Below are 18,709 nucleotides of genomic sequence, written 5' to 3'. Positions count from 1 at the left end.
TGAGCACATTGTAGAGACATTGAACGGTGGGAAGCAGACTGATAGAAAGGCATGTGGGCCCTATTTTATTATTGTCCATCTTGTCATCCTCTAAGCAAATAATGCTTTTCCAACCAGAAGCTCAGGAGTGGTGCTGAAGGAAATGGTCAACTCAATTATCATTTAGGGATATATTTATTATAGTGCGAGCGGACATGATACGATGAAGCGTATCATGTCAGCTGCACGTCGATAAATGCTGACAGCATACGCTGTTAGCATTTATCATTGCACCAGCAGTTCTTGTGTGGTGCAATGCCACCCCCTGCAGATTCGCGGCCAATCGGCCACTAGCAGGGGGTGTCAATCAATGCAATCGTATTCGATTGGGTTGATTTCTGTCCGCAGTCGCAGAGCAGGTGGACAAGTTATGAAGCAGCGGTCATACGGAGCTTGATAAATCAGCCCCATAGAGTGTAGAATTCCTCACTTAATACAAATCAGCTGCATAGTGGATGATATTGCATGTAATGGATTATTATGTATGATACTGATGCAAAATCGTCAAGCAGCCACTCCACAATCATTTTTACAATTGTATTTCTTACCTGCATTAGACCAAAGCATGTCCCATCGTCACTCCATCCATTTTTATGATAATTCCCACTACGGGTCTCACGAGAAGTTATTCCACCAAGCAGAGCTGGATCCACTCTATGCCTTCTAGCAACATTATTGATTCTTGTCTTATATTTATTCAGACTTTGGAGATCATCGTCTGCCATACGATGAGAAGCTTTCACACCTTTAAAAGTAAAGGCGCATAATGAAAAGTAAAGTAACACTATATAGAGACCAACTGCACCAACAAGCAAGAGAGCATTTTAGGAGGAAGAATGAGTGATACAAATAACATTGGTGAAATATGTCATTTGTATTAATTGTATCTGCTGAGTACTGTCAGTGGCATTATGCATCACATCACAAACAGCACTCAGAGCATGCATGGGAGGCAAATACTTATAACCAATATTGCATCATCAAAAAATGATCACTTTTGCATGGATAACTTAACCACAGCATTTCGGCACATAATGCTATTCTGCAAAATATGTTTGAATTTAAAATTCATATGTAACTGCCACTTTAAGCTTTTTAGGCCCTTATATTTTCATGTTGTTATTGCACTAATGTTATAATATGCATTACTGCACTGTTGCCATATAGGCACATGCATGCTCCGAAGTCTACCTATGCTCTACAACAAAGGATACCAAGAAAATAAAGACAATTTGATAAAGGAAGAGTATTGGGGACATTTTTTTAATTGCATGCTCTGTCTAAACAATGAAAGTTTAATTTTGACTTTCATATAACTTTTATTATACTATATAATTTACTTTATTCTCTTGGTATCTTTTTTTAACATACATAGGTAGGCACAGGATCAGGAATGCACTAGTGGGATCTAGCTGATGATTGGTGGCTGCACATTTATGCTTAATTTCATTGGATTACCCAATGTGTTCAGCTAGCACCCAGTAGTGCATTACTGCTCCTTTAACCCCTTAACGACCAAGGACGTACGCCACACGTCCTCAAAAAAAAGTCAGTTAATGACCGAGGACGTGTGGCGTACGTCCTTGGTCTGGAAAGCAGCTGGAAGCGATCCTGCTCGCTTCCAGCTGCTTTCCGGTTATTGCAGTGATGCCTCGATATGGAGGCATCCTGCAATAACCCCCCTTGGCCATCCGATGCAGAGAGAGCCACTCTGTGGCCCTCTCTGCACCGGACATCGATGGCCGGTATCGTTGGTGGGTGGGAGCTTACGTGGGAGGCGGGTGGCGGCCATCGGTGCGCTATGTGGAGTGGAGGGGGGCGGGATCGGGGGGCGGGAGCTACGGGGGTGCGCACGGGAGCGCGCGCGTGCACGGGGGTGGTGGGCAGGCGCGTGCACGGGGCGGGAGCGGGTGGGAACCGCTACACTACAGAAAAAAAAAAGTTAAAAAGTTGAAAAAAACCCCCACTAAAATGCAATCTAAGGGTCCTGGAAGGGGTTGGGGGTTGGTCTCGGTGGGGGGGGAAAGCTACACTACAGAAAAGGGAATTAAAAAAAAAAAAGGCACATTTTGTTACAAAACTGGGTACTGGCAGACAGCTGCCAGTACCCAAGATGGCGCCCATTATTGCAGAGGGGAAGGGTTAGAGAGCAGTTTGGTGGGGGATCAGTGAGGTTGGGGTCTAAGGGGGGATCCTACACATCAGCATATGTAAATATGCTTTTTTTTTTTTTTAAAAAAAGGGCCAAATACCTTTTATTTTAGTACTGGCAGAGTTTCTGCCAGTACTTAAGATGGCGGGGACAATTGTGGGGTGGGGGAGGGAAGAGAGCTGTTTGGGAGGGATCAGGGGGTCTGATGTTTCAGGTGGGAGTCTGAGCTCTACACTAAAGCTAAAATTAACCCTGCAAGCTCCCTACAAGCTACATAATTAACCCCTTCACTGCTAGCCATAATACACGTGTGATGCGCAGCGGCATTTAGAGGCCTTCTAATTACCAAAAAGCAATGCCAAAGCCATATATGTCTGCTATTTCTGAACAAAGGGGATCCCAGAGAAGCATTTACAACCATTTGTGCCATAATTGCAGAAGGTGTTTGTAAATAATTTCAGTGAGAAACCTAAAATTGAGAAAAAATTAACGTTTCTTTTAATTTGATCGCATTTAGCGGTGAAATGGTGGCATGAAATATACCAAAATTGGCCTAGATCAATACTAGGGGTTGTCTACTACACTACACTAAAGCTAAAACTACCCCAAAAAGCTCCCTACATGCTCCCTAATTAACCCCTTCACTGCTGGGCATAATACACGTGTGGTGCGCAGTAGCATTTAGCGGCCTTCTAATTACCAAAAAGCAACACCAAAGTCATATATGTCTGCTATTTCTGAACAAAGGGGATCCCAGAGAAGAATTTACAACCATTTATGCCATAATTGCACAAGCTGTTTGTAAATAATTTAAGTTAGAAACCAAAAGTTTATGAAAAAATTTGTGAAAAGTGAACAATTTTTTCTATTTGATTGCATTTGGCGGTGAAATGGTGGCATGAAATATACCAAAATGGGCCTAGATCAATACTTTGGGTTGTCTACTAAAAAAAAATATATACATGTCAATGAGTCAGATTTTGGGGGTCAAAGTTAGAAAAAGTGTGTTTTTTTCCATTTTTTCCTCATATTTTATAATTTTTTTTATAGTAAATTATAAGATATGATGAAAATAATGGTATCTTTAGAAAGTTCATTTAATGGCGAGAAAAACGGTATATAATATGTGTGGGTACAGTAAATGAGTAAGAGGAAAATTACAGCTAAACACAAACACCTCAAAAATGTAAAAATAGCCTTGGTCCCAAACGGACAGAAAATGGAAAAGTGCTGTGGTCATTTAGGGGCTATTCCTTTAACCCCTTAATGACCGGACCATTTTTCAATTTTCTTACCCTTAATGACAATGGCTATTTTTACATTTCTGCAGTGTTTGTGTTTAGCTGTAATTTCCCTCTTACTCATTTACTGTACCCACACATATTATATACCGTTTTTCTCGCCATTAAATGGACTTTCTAAGGATACCATTATTTTCATCATATCTTATAATTTCCTATAAAAAAAATATAAAATATGAGGAAAAAATTGAAAAAAACACACTTTTTCTAACTTTGACCCCCAAAATCTGTTACACATCTACAATCACCAAAAAACACCTATGCTAAATAGTTTCTAAATTTTGTCCTGAGTTTAGAAATACCCAATGTTTACATGTTCTTTACTTTTTTTGCAAGTTATAGGGCCATAAATACAAGTAGTACTTTGCTATTTCCAAACAACTTTTTTTCAAAATTAGCGCTAGTTACATTGGAACCCTGATATCTGTCAGGAATACCTGAATATCCCTTGACATGTATATATTTTTTTTTAGAAGACAACCCAAAGTATTGATCTAGGCCCATTTTGGTATATTTCATGCCACCATTTCACCGCCAAATGTCATCAAATAAAAAAAAAAGTTCACTTTTTCACAAATTTTGTCACAAACTTTAGGTTTCCCACTGAAATTATTTACAAACAGCTTCTGCAATTAAGGCACAAATGGTTGTAAATGCTTCTTTGGGATCCCCTTTGTTCAGAAATAGCAGACTTATATGGCTTTGGGGTTGCTTTTTGGTAAGTAGAAGGCCGCTAAATGCTGCTGCGCACCACACGTAAATTATGCCCAGCAGTTAAGGGGTTAAATTAGGTAGCTTGTAGGGAGCTTGCAGGGTTAATTTTAGCTTTAGGGTAGAGATCAGCCTCCCACCTGACACATCCCACCCCCTGATCCCTCCCAAACAGTTCTCTTCCCTCCCCCACCCCACAATTGTCCCCGCCATCTTAAGTACTGGCAGAAAGTCTGCCAGTACTAAATAAAAGGAGTTTTTCTTTTTTTTAATAAAAAAAAATAAAATGTTTTAGCTGTGATGGACTCCTGCCTTAGCCCCAACCTCCATGATCCCCCCCCCAGCTCTCTAACCCTCTCCCCTACCTAATTGCCGCCATCTTGGGTACTGGCAGCTGTCTGCCAGTACCCAATTTGCCCCCCAAAAAAGTGGTTTTTTTATTATTTTTTATTTCCATTTTAATTTTTTCTGTAGTGTAGCAGCCCCCCACAATACCCCAACCCCCCTCCCCCTCCCAGATCCTCATATATTTATTATTATATTATTACTTTCCCCCCCCCTCTTCCCACTCATTGGTGTCAGTGTGGGTAGGTAATCGCGCGCACGCGCACGCGCATGCGCGCCCCTGCACGCTCCCGGCACCCGGCGTGCACATTGCACTAACAGGAGCCGGATGCCGGGTAGCGATGGGCCGCCCACCCGCCTCCCTGTTGCGCTCCCACCCACCAACGAACCGGCCGCATCGCTACCGGTGCAGAGAGGGCCACAGAGTGGCTCTCTCTGCATCGGATGTTTCTAAAGGGTATTGCAGGATGCCTCAATATCGAGGCATCACTGCAATACCCTGAGAGCTGCTGGAAGCGATTGCGATCGCTTCCAGCACTCTCTTAGACAAGTGACGTACCAGGTACGTCCATTGTCACTAACTGCAAGTTTTTGCAGGACGTACCTGGTACGTCACTTGTCACTAAGGGGTTAAAGGAATACTAAACCCATTTTTTTTTCTTTCTCAATCCAGATAGAGCATATAATTCTAATCAACTTTCTAATTTATTCCTATTACCAAATTGTCTTCGTTCTCTTGCTATCTTTATTTGAAAAAGCAGGAATCTAAGCTTAGGAGCTGGTCCATATTTGGTTAAGCGCTCTGTATAGCGCTTGCTGAATGGTGGCACAAAGGCAAAGTCACAAGGAGGGGCAGGCATATTGAAATCAAATCGCACAGGACCCTTCTGATATCTATCTAGGGAGAAGGTCTGAAAGTGTTGCCTGTTGATAGCCCCTGGTACCCCAGACGGACATTTATTGCCTTTCTATTTTGCAAGGACTTTGTTTTTTAAAGAATCTTAGTTTTTAACACGTTTGTATTTTTGTTATTAAATATTGGAACCCCCTACAACAAATACAGTCTTGGATCCATTTGTTACTGAGCGCATCACTTAGAGCTATAGTAGCTCAAAATCATGTGAGTAGTTTTCCTGTTGTGCTTTAAGGGATATTCTGGTATGGTTTGGCACTCTGAAAGTTTCTCTCCATTTTCTTTGAGGTACGACGAAGATCACCTTTTGTATACTATCCCATGACCTTATAGTGCACGGTGTTGTATGGGATAATTTCCTTCTTTTTTCAAAATTATAATCATTGTTTACATAATGTGTCACAGAGATTGGGCCCATCCGCCGGTGGGTTGGCAAAACCTTGCCGGATAGCCAGGCTCCTGGAAATCGGTGTCAGACCGGAATTGACCGCCAGTCTGCCGCTTCTTAAAAGGGATGTCGATTGAGCAGGGTTCCGGGGATCAAGTCTCCCTTATAGTATCTTGTCGTCAATTTCATGAGGCACCTAAGGATACCACTTGTTTGGGGGTGGTACCTTTTGGGAGGAATGGGGGACCAGAAATAAAGTGCCCCCTTACTCCCAGAAGGTAGCATTCATATCAGATTTCTGGTTAATGAAAAAAAAAATGTCCCCCGATTTACCCCAAAATAAAGTGGACATATCCTTTTTAAAATTAAAAAAATAGCTTTTTTAAAAATAAATAAATAACTGCACAAAGCAGGTTAAAGTAAGAGGGTGTGGGGTGTTAGAAAAAATGTAATTAATATTGCTTGTTGTGTTTATTATTTGATAACTGCATGAGTGTTATGTAAAAAAATATACTTTAATGCTACTGACTACTATAAAATAATATATATATATCAACATATATATCTATGTTATCACTAACAAACACAACAAGCTAATTGCATTATGCAATATACATGCATAACAATTTAAATATTAAATATCAATGTAAGGCCTAACTACATTATATCAATAATGTTTGAAATGAAAGGCATGGTTACGTATAATGTATATTAGTTTAAAGGGACATGAAACACACATTTCTTCTTTCATGATTTGGAAACATCATGTAATTTTAAACAGCTTTCTAATTTATTTATACTATCTATTTTGCTTCATTCTCTTGATATCCTTTGCTGAAAAGAATATCTAGATATGCTTAGTGGCTACTGATTGGTGGCTGCAGATGACTCGTGTGATTGGCTCACTCATGTCCATTGCTATTTCTTTAGCAAAGAATAGCTAAAGAATAAAGCAATTTCTATAATAGAAGTAAATTGGAATGTTGTTTAAAATTGTATTCTCTACCTGAATCATGAAAGAAAAAATTTGTGTTTAGTGTCCCTTTAAGTATTGGCTATATACATTAAAATGTAGATGTTCTTGCTTGATGTGTTTATTATTTTAAATATATCTGTAAAATAGATATTTATGTTATAAAAGACAGTTGCATTATAATTATAATATTACATAACTGCATGACTGTTATGTAATAATAAAATTGTAATATTAGCACCTTTTTAAACAAATATACATTTTAGAATATATATTTATGCTTACAATAAAAAACACAAGAAAAAATAAATGCATATTTGCTTATATACAATAGTTTAAAGAATATGCATGTTACATATAAAAGCATAATATTTTAAATATATTGTAGATAAATGCACTATTAACCCATAAGATTCCCTAACCTAATCACCTAATAAACCACATACAGGTATTAGAGTGGTTAGGAGATTAAGGCCTAATAAATGGTAACCATCAATAATCACCTAATCAACCCCCATATAGGTATGGGGAGTGGGTAGGAGATTAAGGCCTACTAAATGCTAACCATCAATAATCACCTAATCAACCCCCACACTGGTATGGGAGGTGGTAAGGAGAGTAAAGCCTAAACCGCCACCTACCAATGCAAGCTAATATCAGGGTATTTATATTTTCAGTATTTTGTCACAACCTCACCACCTTTTCATTTGTAAAAACGAGTGAGAACTGCAGGGACGAAATGTTTTGAGAATAACGCTGGAATTTGAGAGAAAAATTTAAACACGCCCATGGAACCCACATGTTCAACCCATTTTACGAAAAAATTATGTTTTGTATTTTATACTAATATGTACAATTGTATGTGTTTTTGCACTTCCGGTGTACTTAAATTAGATTTTACAGTGCACATATGTAATATGATAGATTCCTGTGTAATTTACAAATGTTATGTTTTGTTATAAAAGGGGCTTTATATAATTCCACCAGGGAAATAGAAGGACTGACATTTTTTTAATAATGTTGCCAGCCAAATAAAACCAAATATTTTATTGAATAAACCTCCAGGTAAAAGTATAATCAGCCTGCTATCTCTCCCCTCCCTCTGTGTAGCTTGTTATTTACATTTATAAACCTGCCAGTTGCCGTGCACTCACACAACTTAGGAATGTAACAGGGAAAAATAAACTTTTTTACATAGAAAACAATCAGCCAGATTACGAGTTTTGCTTTATGGCTGCCTTGCTTCTAACTTGCAAGTTATTTCAACCGCTCACCTTTAACAGCGCTGGTATTACAGGTTTTCAAAAGCTCGGCGTTAGCAGGCAATATGGCAGCGTTGAGCTCCATACCGAACCCAAATACCAGCGCTGCTGTGAGCTGCTTTTATGTGCTCGAGCAAGATTTGCCCATAGAAGAAAAAGCCTAACACCTGCAATACTGGAGCATAAAGCTCCGTAACACAGCCCCATTGATTCCTATGGGGAAAGAAAATATATGTTTAAACCTAACACCCTAACATAAACCCCCGAGTATTAACACCCCTAATCTGCCACCCCCGACATTGCCGCCACCTACATTACACTTATTAAACCCTAATCTGCTGCCCCCAATGTCGCCGCCACCTACATTACATTTATTAATCCCTAATCTGCCGCCTCAAATGTCGCCGCCACCTACATTACACTTATTAACCCCTAATCTGCCGCCCCAATGTCACCACCACCTACATTACACTTATTAACCCCTAATCTGCCAACCCCAATGTCGCCGCCTCCTACCTAAACTTATTAACCCCTAATCTTCCGCCCCCAACATCGCCGCCACCACTTTACTAAAGTTATAAACCCCCTAAACCTCTGGCCTCACACATCACTAACACTAAATAAATACGTTAACCCCTAAACCTAACCCTACGTCTAACCCTAACCCTAACAACCCTAACTTTAATATAATTAAAATAAATCAAAATTACTATTATTACCTAAATAATACCTATTTAAGACTAAATACTTACCTGTAAAATAAACCTAAGCTAGCTACAATATAATTAATAGTTATATTGTATCTAGCTTAGGTTTTATTTTTATTTTACAGGTAAGTTTGTATTTATTTTAACTAGGTAGAGTTAAACCTAACATTACACTATAATTAAATAAATTAAATTACAAAAAAACATTTATCTAAATTACAAAAAATAATAAACTGTTACAAAAAATAAACTCTGTTACAAAAAATAATAAACTCTAAATTACAAAAAACAATATACACTAAATTACACAAAATAAAAAAGAAATGATCAAATATTTAAACTAATTACACCTAATCTAATAGCCCTATCAAAATTAAAAAGCCCCCCAAAATAAAAAAAACCTAACCTACACTAAACTGCCAATGGCCCTTAAAAGGATCTTTTGCAGGGCATTGTCCCAAAGCAATCAATTCTTTTACCTGTAATAAAAAATACAAACTACCCCCCAACAGTTAAACCCACCACCCACACAACAAACCACCCCAAATAAAAACCTACCTAAAAAACCTAAGCTCCCCATTGCCCTGAAAAGGGCATTTGGATGGGCATTGCCCTTAGCTGGGTTTTATTTTTAGATTAGGGTTTGGGCAACGTAAAAGAGCTAAATGCCCTGACTTCTGCCGTATGGAGGACCACTTGTGCCCGGCTGGGTGAAGACGGCTCAAGGTAGGGTGATCTTCAGGGGGTTAGTGTTAGGTTTTTTTAAGTGGGGATTGGGTAGGTTTTAGAGTAGGGGTGTGTGGGTGGTGGGTTGTAATGTTGGGGGGATTATTGTATTTTCTTTTTACAGGTAAAAGAGCTGATTACTTTGGGGCAATGCCCCGCAAAAGGCCCTTTTAAGGACTATTTGTAATTTAGTATAGGGTAGGGAATTTTATTATTTTGGGGGCTTTTTTATTTATTAGGGGGATTCGATTAGGTTTAATTAGTTTAAAAAATTGTAATTTCTTTTTTATTTTCTGTAATTTAGTGTTTTTTTTTTTTCGTAATTTAGTTTATTTAATTTAATTGTAATTAGTTTAATTTAATTGAGTTAATTAATTTATTTATAGAGTAGTGTTAGGTGTAATTGTAACTTAGGTTAGGTTTTATTTTACAGGTGATTTTGTATTTATTTTAGCTAGGTAGTTATTAAATAGTTAATAACTATTTAATAACTATTCTACCTAGTTAAAATAAATACAAAGTTGCCTGTAAAATAAAAATAAATCCTAAGCTAGATACAATGTAACTATTAGTTACAGTTACATTAGGGTTTATTTTATAGGTAAGTATTTAGTTTTAAATTGGATTAATTTATTTAGTTATAGTAATTTTATTTATATTTATTTAAATTATATTTAAGTTAGGGGGGGTGTTAGGGTTAGGGTTAGAATTAGGTTTAGGGGTTAATACATTTAGTTAAAGTGGTGGCGACATTGGGGGCAGCAGATTAGGGGTTAATAATTGTAGGTAGGTGACGGCGACATTGGGGTTGGCAGATTAGGAGTTAATAAATATAATGTAGGTGTCGGCGATGTTAGGGGCAGCAGATTAGGGGTTCATAGTTATAATGTAAGTGGCAGTGGTGTCCGGAGCGGCAGATTAGGGGTTAATAGTATAATGCAGGTGGCAACGATGTCGGGGGCAGCAGATTAGGGGTTAATAAGTGTAAGATTAGGGGTGTTTAGACTCGGGGTTCATGTTAGGGTGTTAGGTGTAGACATATTTTTTATTTTCCCATAGGAAACAATGGGGCTGCGTTAGAAGCTGGACGCTGCTTTTTTGCAGGTGTTAGGTTTTTATTCAGCCGTCTCAGACCCATTGTTTCCTATGGGGAAATCGTGCACGAGCACTTTACACCAGCTTACCGCTGACTTAAGCAACGCTGGTATTACAGTGAGATGTGCAGCTAAACTTTGCTCAACGCTCACTTTTCTGAGGCTAACGCGGCCATTCAGATAACTTGTAATACCAGCGTTGTCTTAAGTGAGCGCTGAAAAAAAAAGGCTCGTTAGCAACGCACCCCTGTTACCGCAAAACTTGTAATCTAGGCTTTTATTAACATTCTACTTCAAAAGACAAAATGAATAATGATGAAAGTATATTGCAAGGTTTTTATCACACATAATTAAACATTTTATAAACTAAATGGTTTTCTAAAAAAAAGACCCAGATGTTTTTGTGTAAAACATTCTTGAATCCAGCAGTGTCTGGATGTGTTTGTGTGAAAAAATATAAAAAAAAAAAAAAAAGGAAGCACCAAAAAATAAGGCTCTGGTGTGTGAGATAAAAATAAAATGTACTTTTAGAAACACAAAGATCACAATTTACCACAGGGGTACAGTTTACCCTTGCAAAAACAGTTGTGTATCTAATAGTAAAGAAACGTGTTACACAATGATAAATCAATGTGATATTAAAAAACAATATCAAACATTACTTATAATAGTGTCCAAAAGTTCATAAGATATCACTGTTGTGTAGGATAGTGTAGGATAAATATTCTTATGTGTCCCCAAATTACTCCAAAGGATAATGAACCAGTCTCCAAGGTAAAAAGTGCAAAATCATAGCCTAAAAAAAAGTACTAACATAGTGCACTTTGTTATAACAAAATAAAACCTACTAACAAAATTGTGCTTACCAACAAGTAATAAGGCATGCATCGACCCCAGGTAACTGTTGTTTTTGTGTTTCGGCTGTAACAAGAGCCTTTTTTAAGATTGTTTCATTATCCTTTTGAGTAATTTGGGGACACATGTGAAGATCTATCCTACACAATGAAATTATTACTTTTGAACACTATTATACAGTATGGTATCTTTAATATTACTTTATCACATTGATTTATTATTTTTTAACACATTTCTGCACTAGTATCATTTTATAGTACAATATCAAAGTATTTAATGTCCCTTTAAAAGGGCCTTTTGTAGGGCATTGTCCTAAAGTGTTAGCTCTTTTTCTGAAATAAAAAAAGTCTACAAACCTCTTCAAGTAACAACCCCCCCAAAAAAAAGTCTATCTAAAAAAAAATTACTCTAAAAATAGTCTGTTTTGGGGTAACTTAGGGGGTGTTAGGTTAGGGGTTTAGATGTTAGTGAGTTACTTTGTGATGGGTGGTGTGGCAGTTTAGGGGTTAATAGTGTAATGTGTTACTTTGTGATGGGGTGTGTGGCAGTTTAGGGGTTAATAGTGTAGTGGGTTATTATGCAATAGGGGTGGCAGTTCAATGGTTAACAATGTAGTTTAGTGCAATTGTTTTTTTTCCAGCCAAACTAGGTTGTGTAATAAGTTTGAGAGGCAAATGCGATTGCGTTCGGACATATTGCTGCTCAACGCTACCCATAGAAAATATGGGGAGCGTAAATTACTGCAATTTTGCACAAAAAGGAATTGCTGTAATTTACACAGCCCGCCCTTTGTATTATAGATTTGAGCGTAAATAAAGGGGTTCCACTCGTAATCTGGTCCTTTTTGTGAATAGTGTTTAATATTTTCTTGCTCTATGTTTTTAACTCATTTGTATTTTCACACAAAATAAGTCCTTTTCTGCTTACATCAGTAGTGGACCTACTCAACAGAGGGCCCTGCTGCAAGATTTTTTGGGGCCTCCCCAAAGGTAACTCAATAAAAAGCAAACGTAATAAAATACATTCTGGTCAATATAATGATATTGAGGATACATAAATGGACCTGCAACTTGCACTAATGAAAGGCTTCCCTGCATTAGGATTGTACACATTCTGCTTACGCCTATGTATCGCTGGCTTTTATGGGCCCCCTGCAGCTCTTGGGCCCTGGAGACACTACACCTGCTGCACCAATGGTAGTTCTGCCCCTGGTTTACATTTAACTGATTTAAGTTACATTTTAGTTGAAAATTGTATGAGTCAAAATTATTTTTATAATTTTGATCTTCTTACAGCAACAAAAAATGAAACAAAAAGAATATGGCTATAAAACATAAGTGCTAATTTTCATGTATACTGGGGGAAAACAGTGCAGGGAGTACTCACCCTTAAAGGAAAGTTTGTCATATCCTGCAGTTTTAGCTGATGCCCCTGTTGTAGGAACAGTCATTATATCAGCATGCCGTAAAGCCATAGCTTCCTTGTGCTGGATCACCGGTGCTATATATCACACAGAGATAAATCTGTAGCACACAAAGAGCAGAAATGTTCTGATTATCTTTTCTGGCCTTCACTATTCCTTTAAATAGCACAAATACTGTTTGATCCTGCCCCTTTCAGGGAGGAAAACAAGAATATCATGCAGTGCCAGGAAATTAGAACAATAATAGCATGCAGTACCAGGAATATCATGCAGTACCAGGAATACCATGCTGTACCAGGAGATAAAACAAGAATATCCTGCAGTACCAGGAAATAATAACAAGACAAAATAAGAACCAATCATCTTGCAAAATACTTTCATTCACTGGTTTCACTTTCACTATTACACAGCCAACCAACTACTGTTCTGTGTTCCTGTAAGTAATAGCACTCATAATGAAACTGAGGATAAAGTTGTTTTCTTGGAATTTATAACATTTAGTGCCAGATAAAGTGGGTTTATCGCGGGTGATTGCACGTGTCAGGTGTACTGCTTCTATTAAAAGTTTAAAGTAAATGCGTGAGCAAAAGGGTCAGCTGCTCCGGGCCCAGTCTTTGTTGTGGGGCCCAAAGCAGCTGCCCATTGATCCCTGCGCTGCCTTCAAATAGTTTTCCAGGTGTTTTAAAAATGTCCTGGACCCATAGGACCCGGGTCACCGGAAGTGGCATCAGCTGTTGGATGTGTGCACTGCCGCTTTCACAGGGTGCATGGTTTCCCTCCTCTGGTAAAGTTCAGTAGTCCAGGCCAGAAGCTGGAGCCACAGTCATGACCCGCACTGGTCGGTGTTCTAAGATAAGTTGTCTACCGTGTAGGAATGTGTCTACCATGTCACTTCCGATTAACATGAATCAGCTGCTGGAGGTTTGTGGCACTCACTGTGCATGCGCTAGAGGCCCAACCTCCTTAAAAAAGCTGATTTACACGGGTCAAGGAATTATATGGTACGCGCACGTTACTGGTTGCAAAATCAGACGGAACAATCTGTCTGTCATCGAAGTTTGTAACCAGAAAGTGCCCCAGACGGGTTGCAGAATCTGTATACCACCACACAATGGCTGCAACGACTTGCACAGCTGTTGACCCCTTATACTCAGTCACCAAGTTCAGTCAGTCCCTTTACTGTGTAACAATCTGAGGGGGGGAGTATTTGAAAGAAGTTATTTATTTTTGTGAGTCTGTAAATGTATGAGAGAATGTAAAGCCTAAATATTTCTGACTTTGCAAATAAGAAAAGATGATTGACAGAGGGGGACTGAGTGATCTTGAGAATGTAAAGGGTTAATATTTCTGAATGTGGAAATAAGAAAAGATAATTGACAGAGGGTGACTGAGTGATCTTGAAAATGTAAATGGTTAATATTTCTGACTGTGCAAATAAGAAAAGATGATTGACAGAGGGTGACTGAATCATCTTGAGAATGTAAAGGATTAATATTTCTGACTGTGCAAATAAGAAAAGATGACCGGTGCTATATTTCACACAGACAAAAATCTGTAGCACACAAATAGCAGAAATGTGCTGATTATCTTTTCTGACTTTCACTATTCCTTTAAATAGCACAAATACTGTTTGATCCTGTCCCTTTCAGGGAGGAAAACAAGAATATCATGCAGTGCCAGGAAATTAGAACAATAATAGCATGCAGTACCAGGAATATCATGCAGTACCAGGAATATCATGCAATACCAGGAGATACAACAAGAATATCCTGCAGTACCAGGAAATAAGAACGAGACAAAATAAGAACCAATCATCTTGCAAAATACTTTCATTCACTGGTTTCACTTTCACTATTACACAGCCAACCAACTACTGTTCTGTGTTCCTGTAAGTAATAGCACTCATAATGAAACTGAGGATAAAATTGTTTTCTTGGAATTTATAACATTTAGTGCCAGATAAAGTGGGTTTATCGCAGGTGATTGCGTGTGTCAGGTTTACGCCTTCTATTAAAAGTTTAAAGCAAATGCGTGAGCAAAAGGGGCAGCTGCTCCGGGCCCAGTCTTTGTTGTGGGGCACAAAGGCAGCTGCCCATTGAGCCCTGTGTTGCCCTCAAATAGTTTTCCAGGTGTTTTAAAAATGTCCCGGACCCATGTTGGATGTGTGCACTGCCGCTGTCATATGGTGCACGGTTTCCCTCCTCTGGTAAAATTCAGTAGTCCAGGCCGGAAGCTGGAGCCACAGTCATCATCCGCACTGGTCGGTGTTCTAAGATAAGTTGTCTACCGTGTAGGAATGTGTCTACCATGTCACTTCCGGTGACGTGAATCAGCTGCTGGAGGTCAGTGGCGCTCACTGCGCATGTGCTAGAGGCCCAACCTCCTTAAAACAGCTGATTTACACGGGTCGAGGAATTATATGGCATGCGCACATTACTGGTTATAAAAATCAGATGGAACAAGCTGTTTGTCATCGGATTTTGTAACCAGAAAGTGTGCCAGACAGGTTGCAGAATCTGTACACCACCACACAAAGGATGCAAAGACTTGCACAGCTATTGACCCCTTATACTTAGTCACCAAGTTCAGCCAGTTCCTTCACTGTGTAACAATCTGAGGGGGGAGTATTTGAAAGAAGTTATCTATTTTTGTGAGTCTGTTAATGTATGATATAATGTAAGAAAATAAGAAAAGATAATTGACAGAGGGTGACTGAGTGATCTTGAGAATGTAAAAGGTTAATATTTGTGACTGTGCAAATAAGAAAAGATGATTGACAGGGTGACTGAGTGATCTTGAGAATGTAAAGGGTTAATATTTTTGACTGCAAATAAGAAAGATGATTGACAGAGGGTGACTTAATGATCTTGAGGATGTAAAGGGTTAATATTTCTGACTGTGCAAATAAAAAAAGATGATTGACAGAGGGTGACTGAGTGATCTTGAGAATGTAAATGGTTAATATTTCTGACTGCAAATAAGAAAGATGATTGACAGAGGGTGACTGATGATCTAGAGGACTGTAAATGGTTAATATTTCTGACTGTGCAAATAAGAAAAGATGATTGACAGAGGGTGACTGGTGATCTTGAGACTGTAAAGGGTCAATATTTCTGACTGTGCAAATAAGAAAAGATGATTCACAGAGGTTGACTGAGTAATCTTGAGAATGTAAAGGGTTAATATTTCTGACTGCAAATAAGAAAAAAATAATTGACAGAAGGTGACAGAGTGATCTTGAGAATGTAAAGGGTTAATATTTCTGACTGTGCAAATAAGAAAAGATGATTGACAGAGGGTGACTGAGTAATATTGAGAATGTAAAGGGTTAATATTTCTGACTGCAAATGAGAAAAGATGATTGACAGAGGGTGACTTACTCATCTCGAGAATGTAAAGGGTTAATATTTCTGACTGGGCAAATAAGAAAATATGATTGACAGAGGGTGAGTGAGTGATCTTGAGAATGTAAAGGGTTAATATTTCTGACTCTGCAAATAAGAAAAGATGATTGACAGATGGTGAGTGAGTGACTTTGAACTTTTTTTAATTTAGAATAGGGTAGGGAATTTTTTTATTTTGGGGGGCTTTATTATTTTATTAGGGGGCTTAGAATAGGTGTAATTAGCTTAAAAATCTTGTAATCTTTTTTTTATTTTTTGTAATTTAGTGTTTGTTTGTTTTTGTAATTTAGTTTAGTTTATTTAATTGTATTTTTAGATAGATATTTGTAGTTTATTTAATTTATTGATAGTGTAGGTGTATTTGTAACTTAGGTTAGGATTTATTTTACAGGTAATTGGGTAATTATTTTAACTAGGTAGCTATTAAATAGTTCATAACTATTTAATAGCTATTATACCTAGTTAAAATAATTAACTATTTACCTGTAAAATAAATATAAACCCTAACATAGCTATAATGTAATTATTAATTATATTGTAGCTATCTTAGGGTTTATTTTATAGGTAAGTATTTAGATTTAAATAGGAATATTTTAATTAATAATATTAATATTAGATTTATTTTAATAAGAGTTTAGTTAGGATGTTAGAGTTAGATAGGGTTATTATACTTAATATATATATAATTATAATAACGATATTAACTATATGAACCCTAATATAATTAGGGTTAATATAGTTAATATATATAATATAATAACTAAATTAACTATATTAACCCTAATATAATTAGGGTTAATATAGTTAATATAGCTGGCGGCGGTGTAGGGGGATTAGATTAGGGGTTAATACATTTATTATAGGTGGCCGCGGTGTAGGGGGATGTAGATTGTAGGTAAAAGAGCAGTTTACTTTGTGACAAAGCCCCGCCAAAAGCCCTTTTAAGGGCTGGCAAAAGAGCTGTTACTTTGACTTAGGCTTAGTGGTAGGGATAGTTTAGTATTTTAGGGGTTGAATAATTTAATATAGATGGCGGCGGGGTAGGGGGATTAGATTAGGGGTTAATAATTTTAAAATAGATAGCGGCGGGGTAGGGGCTCACTTTAGGGGGTAGGTAAGGTAGATGGCGGCGGTGTTAGGGGCTCACTTTAGGGGGTTATAGATTTAATATAGCTGGTGGCGGTTTAGGGGTTAATAACTTTATTAGGTAGCGGCGGGCTCCGCGAGCGGCGGTTTAGGGGTTATTACATATTTTATTGTTAGGCTAGTGAGGGGGGATAGCGGATAGAGAGTTAGACGTGTCGGGCTATGTTAGGGAGGCGTGTTAGACAGTGCGGGTGATTTAGACTTTAGTCAGGTTTTGTAGGCGCCGGCAGTTTCTAACGTGCCGCAAGTCACTGGCTACGCCAGAAATTTGTACTTGCGCAGATTTCTGGACATCGCTGGTTTGTCAGACTTACGGCACGTTAGCATCTGACAGCGACATATATGGGATAGCTCGAGTTGCGAGCGGAAACTGCGGGCGACGCGGGTTCCCTCGCTTGCTCCGCAAACTACGATCTATATGGGATCGCGCCCATGATTCACAAAGGGTGACAGAGTCATCTTGTGAATGTAAAGGGTTAATATTTCTGACTGCAATTGGAAAACTATGAATGACAGAGGGTGACTGAATGATCTTGAGAATGTAAAGGGTTAATATGTCTGACTTTGCAAATAAGAAAAGATGATTGACAGAGGGTGACTGCGATCTAAAGAATGTAAAGGGTTAATATTTCTGACTGCAAATAAGAAAAGATGATTGACAGAGTGTGACTGAATTATCTTGAGAATGTAAAGGGTTAATATTTCTAACTGTGCAAATAAGAAAAGTTGATTGACAGAGTGATCTTGAAAATGTAAAGGGTTAATATTTCTGACTGCAAATAAGAAAATATGATTGACAGAGTGTGACTGAGTCATCTTGAGAATGTAAAGGGTTAATATTTCTGACTGGGCAAATAAGAAAAGATGATTGACAGAGGGTGACTAAGTCATTTTGAGAATGTAAAGGGTTAATATGTCTGACTGTGCAAATAAGAAAATATGATTGACAGAGGGTGAGTGAGTGATCTTGAGAATGGAAAGGGTAAATATTTCTGACTGTGCAAATAAGAAAAGATGATTGACAGAGGGTGAGTGAGTGATCTTGTGAATGTAAAGGGTTAATATTTCTGACTGCAAATAAGAAAAGATGAATGACAGAGGGTGACTGAGTTATCTTGAGAATGTAAAGGGTTAATATTTCTGACTGTGCAAATAAAAAAAGATGATTGACAGAGGGTTACTGTGATCTAGAGAATGTAAAGGGTTAATATTTCTGACTGTGCAAATAAGAAAAAGATGATTGACAGAGGGTGACTGTGATATAGAGACT

The 18,709-nt window shown here is 38.0% G+C and overlaps 1 protein-coding gene across 1 annotated transcript in view; it reads right to left on the bottom strand.

Annotated features, from left to right (window-relative positions):
- Positions 1-13,026, bottom strand: part of LOC128643785 (lysozyme g-like) — a gene marked incomplete at its 3' end in the record, with an annotated part of 34,782 nt that extends 21,756 nt beyond the window's left edge. Inside the window, exons 1-2 of the mRNA XM_053696598.1 lie at positions 12,853-13,026; positions 588-784 (exon numbers count right to left, since the gene is read on the bottom strand). Of these exons, the coding sequence (XP_053552573.1) occupies positions 588-784; positions 12,853-12,940 (285 nt within the window). The remainder of the gene's footprint in view (positions 1-587; positions 785-12,852) is intronic.
- Between the last annotated feature and the right edge of the window lie 5,683 nt (positions 13,027-18,709).

Source organism: Bombina bombina, unplaced genomic scaffold (assembly GCF_027579735.1).
Source record: "Bombina bombina isolate aBomBom1 unplaced genomic scaffold, aBomBom1.pri scaffold_1183, whole genome shotgun sequence".
In the NCBI taxonomy this organism is placed as follows: Eukaryota; Metazoa; Chordata; class Amphibia; order Anura; family Bombinatoridae; genus Bombina; species Bombina bombina.
The sequence above is the reverse complement of the archived record's forward strand: the minus strand, read 5'-3'. Positions and strand labels throughout refer to the sequence as shown.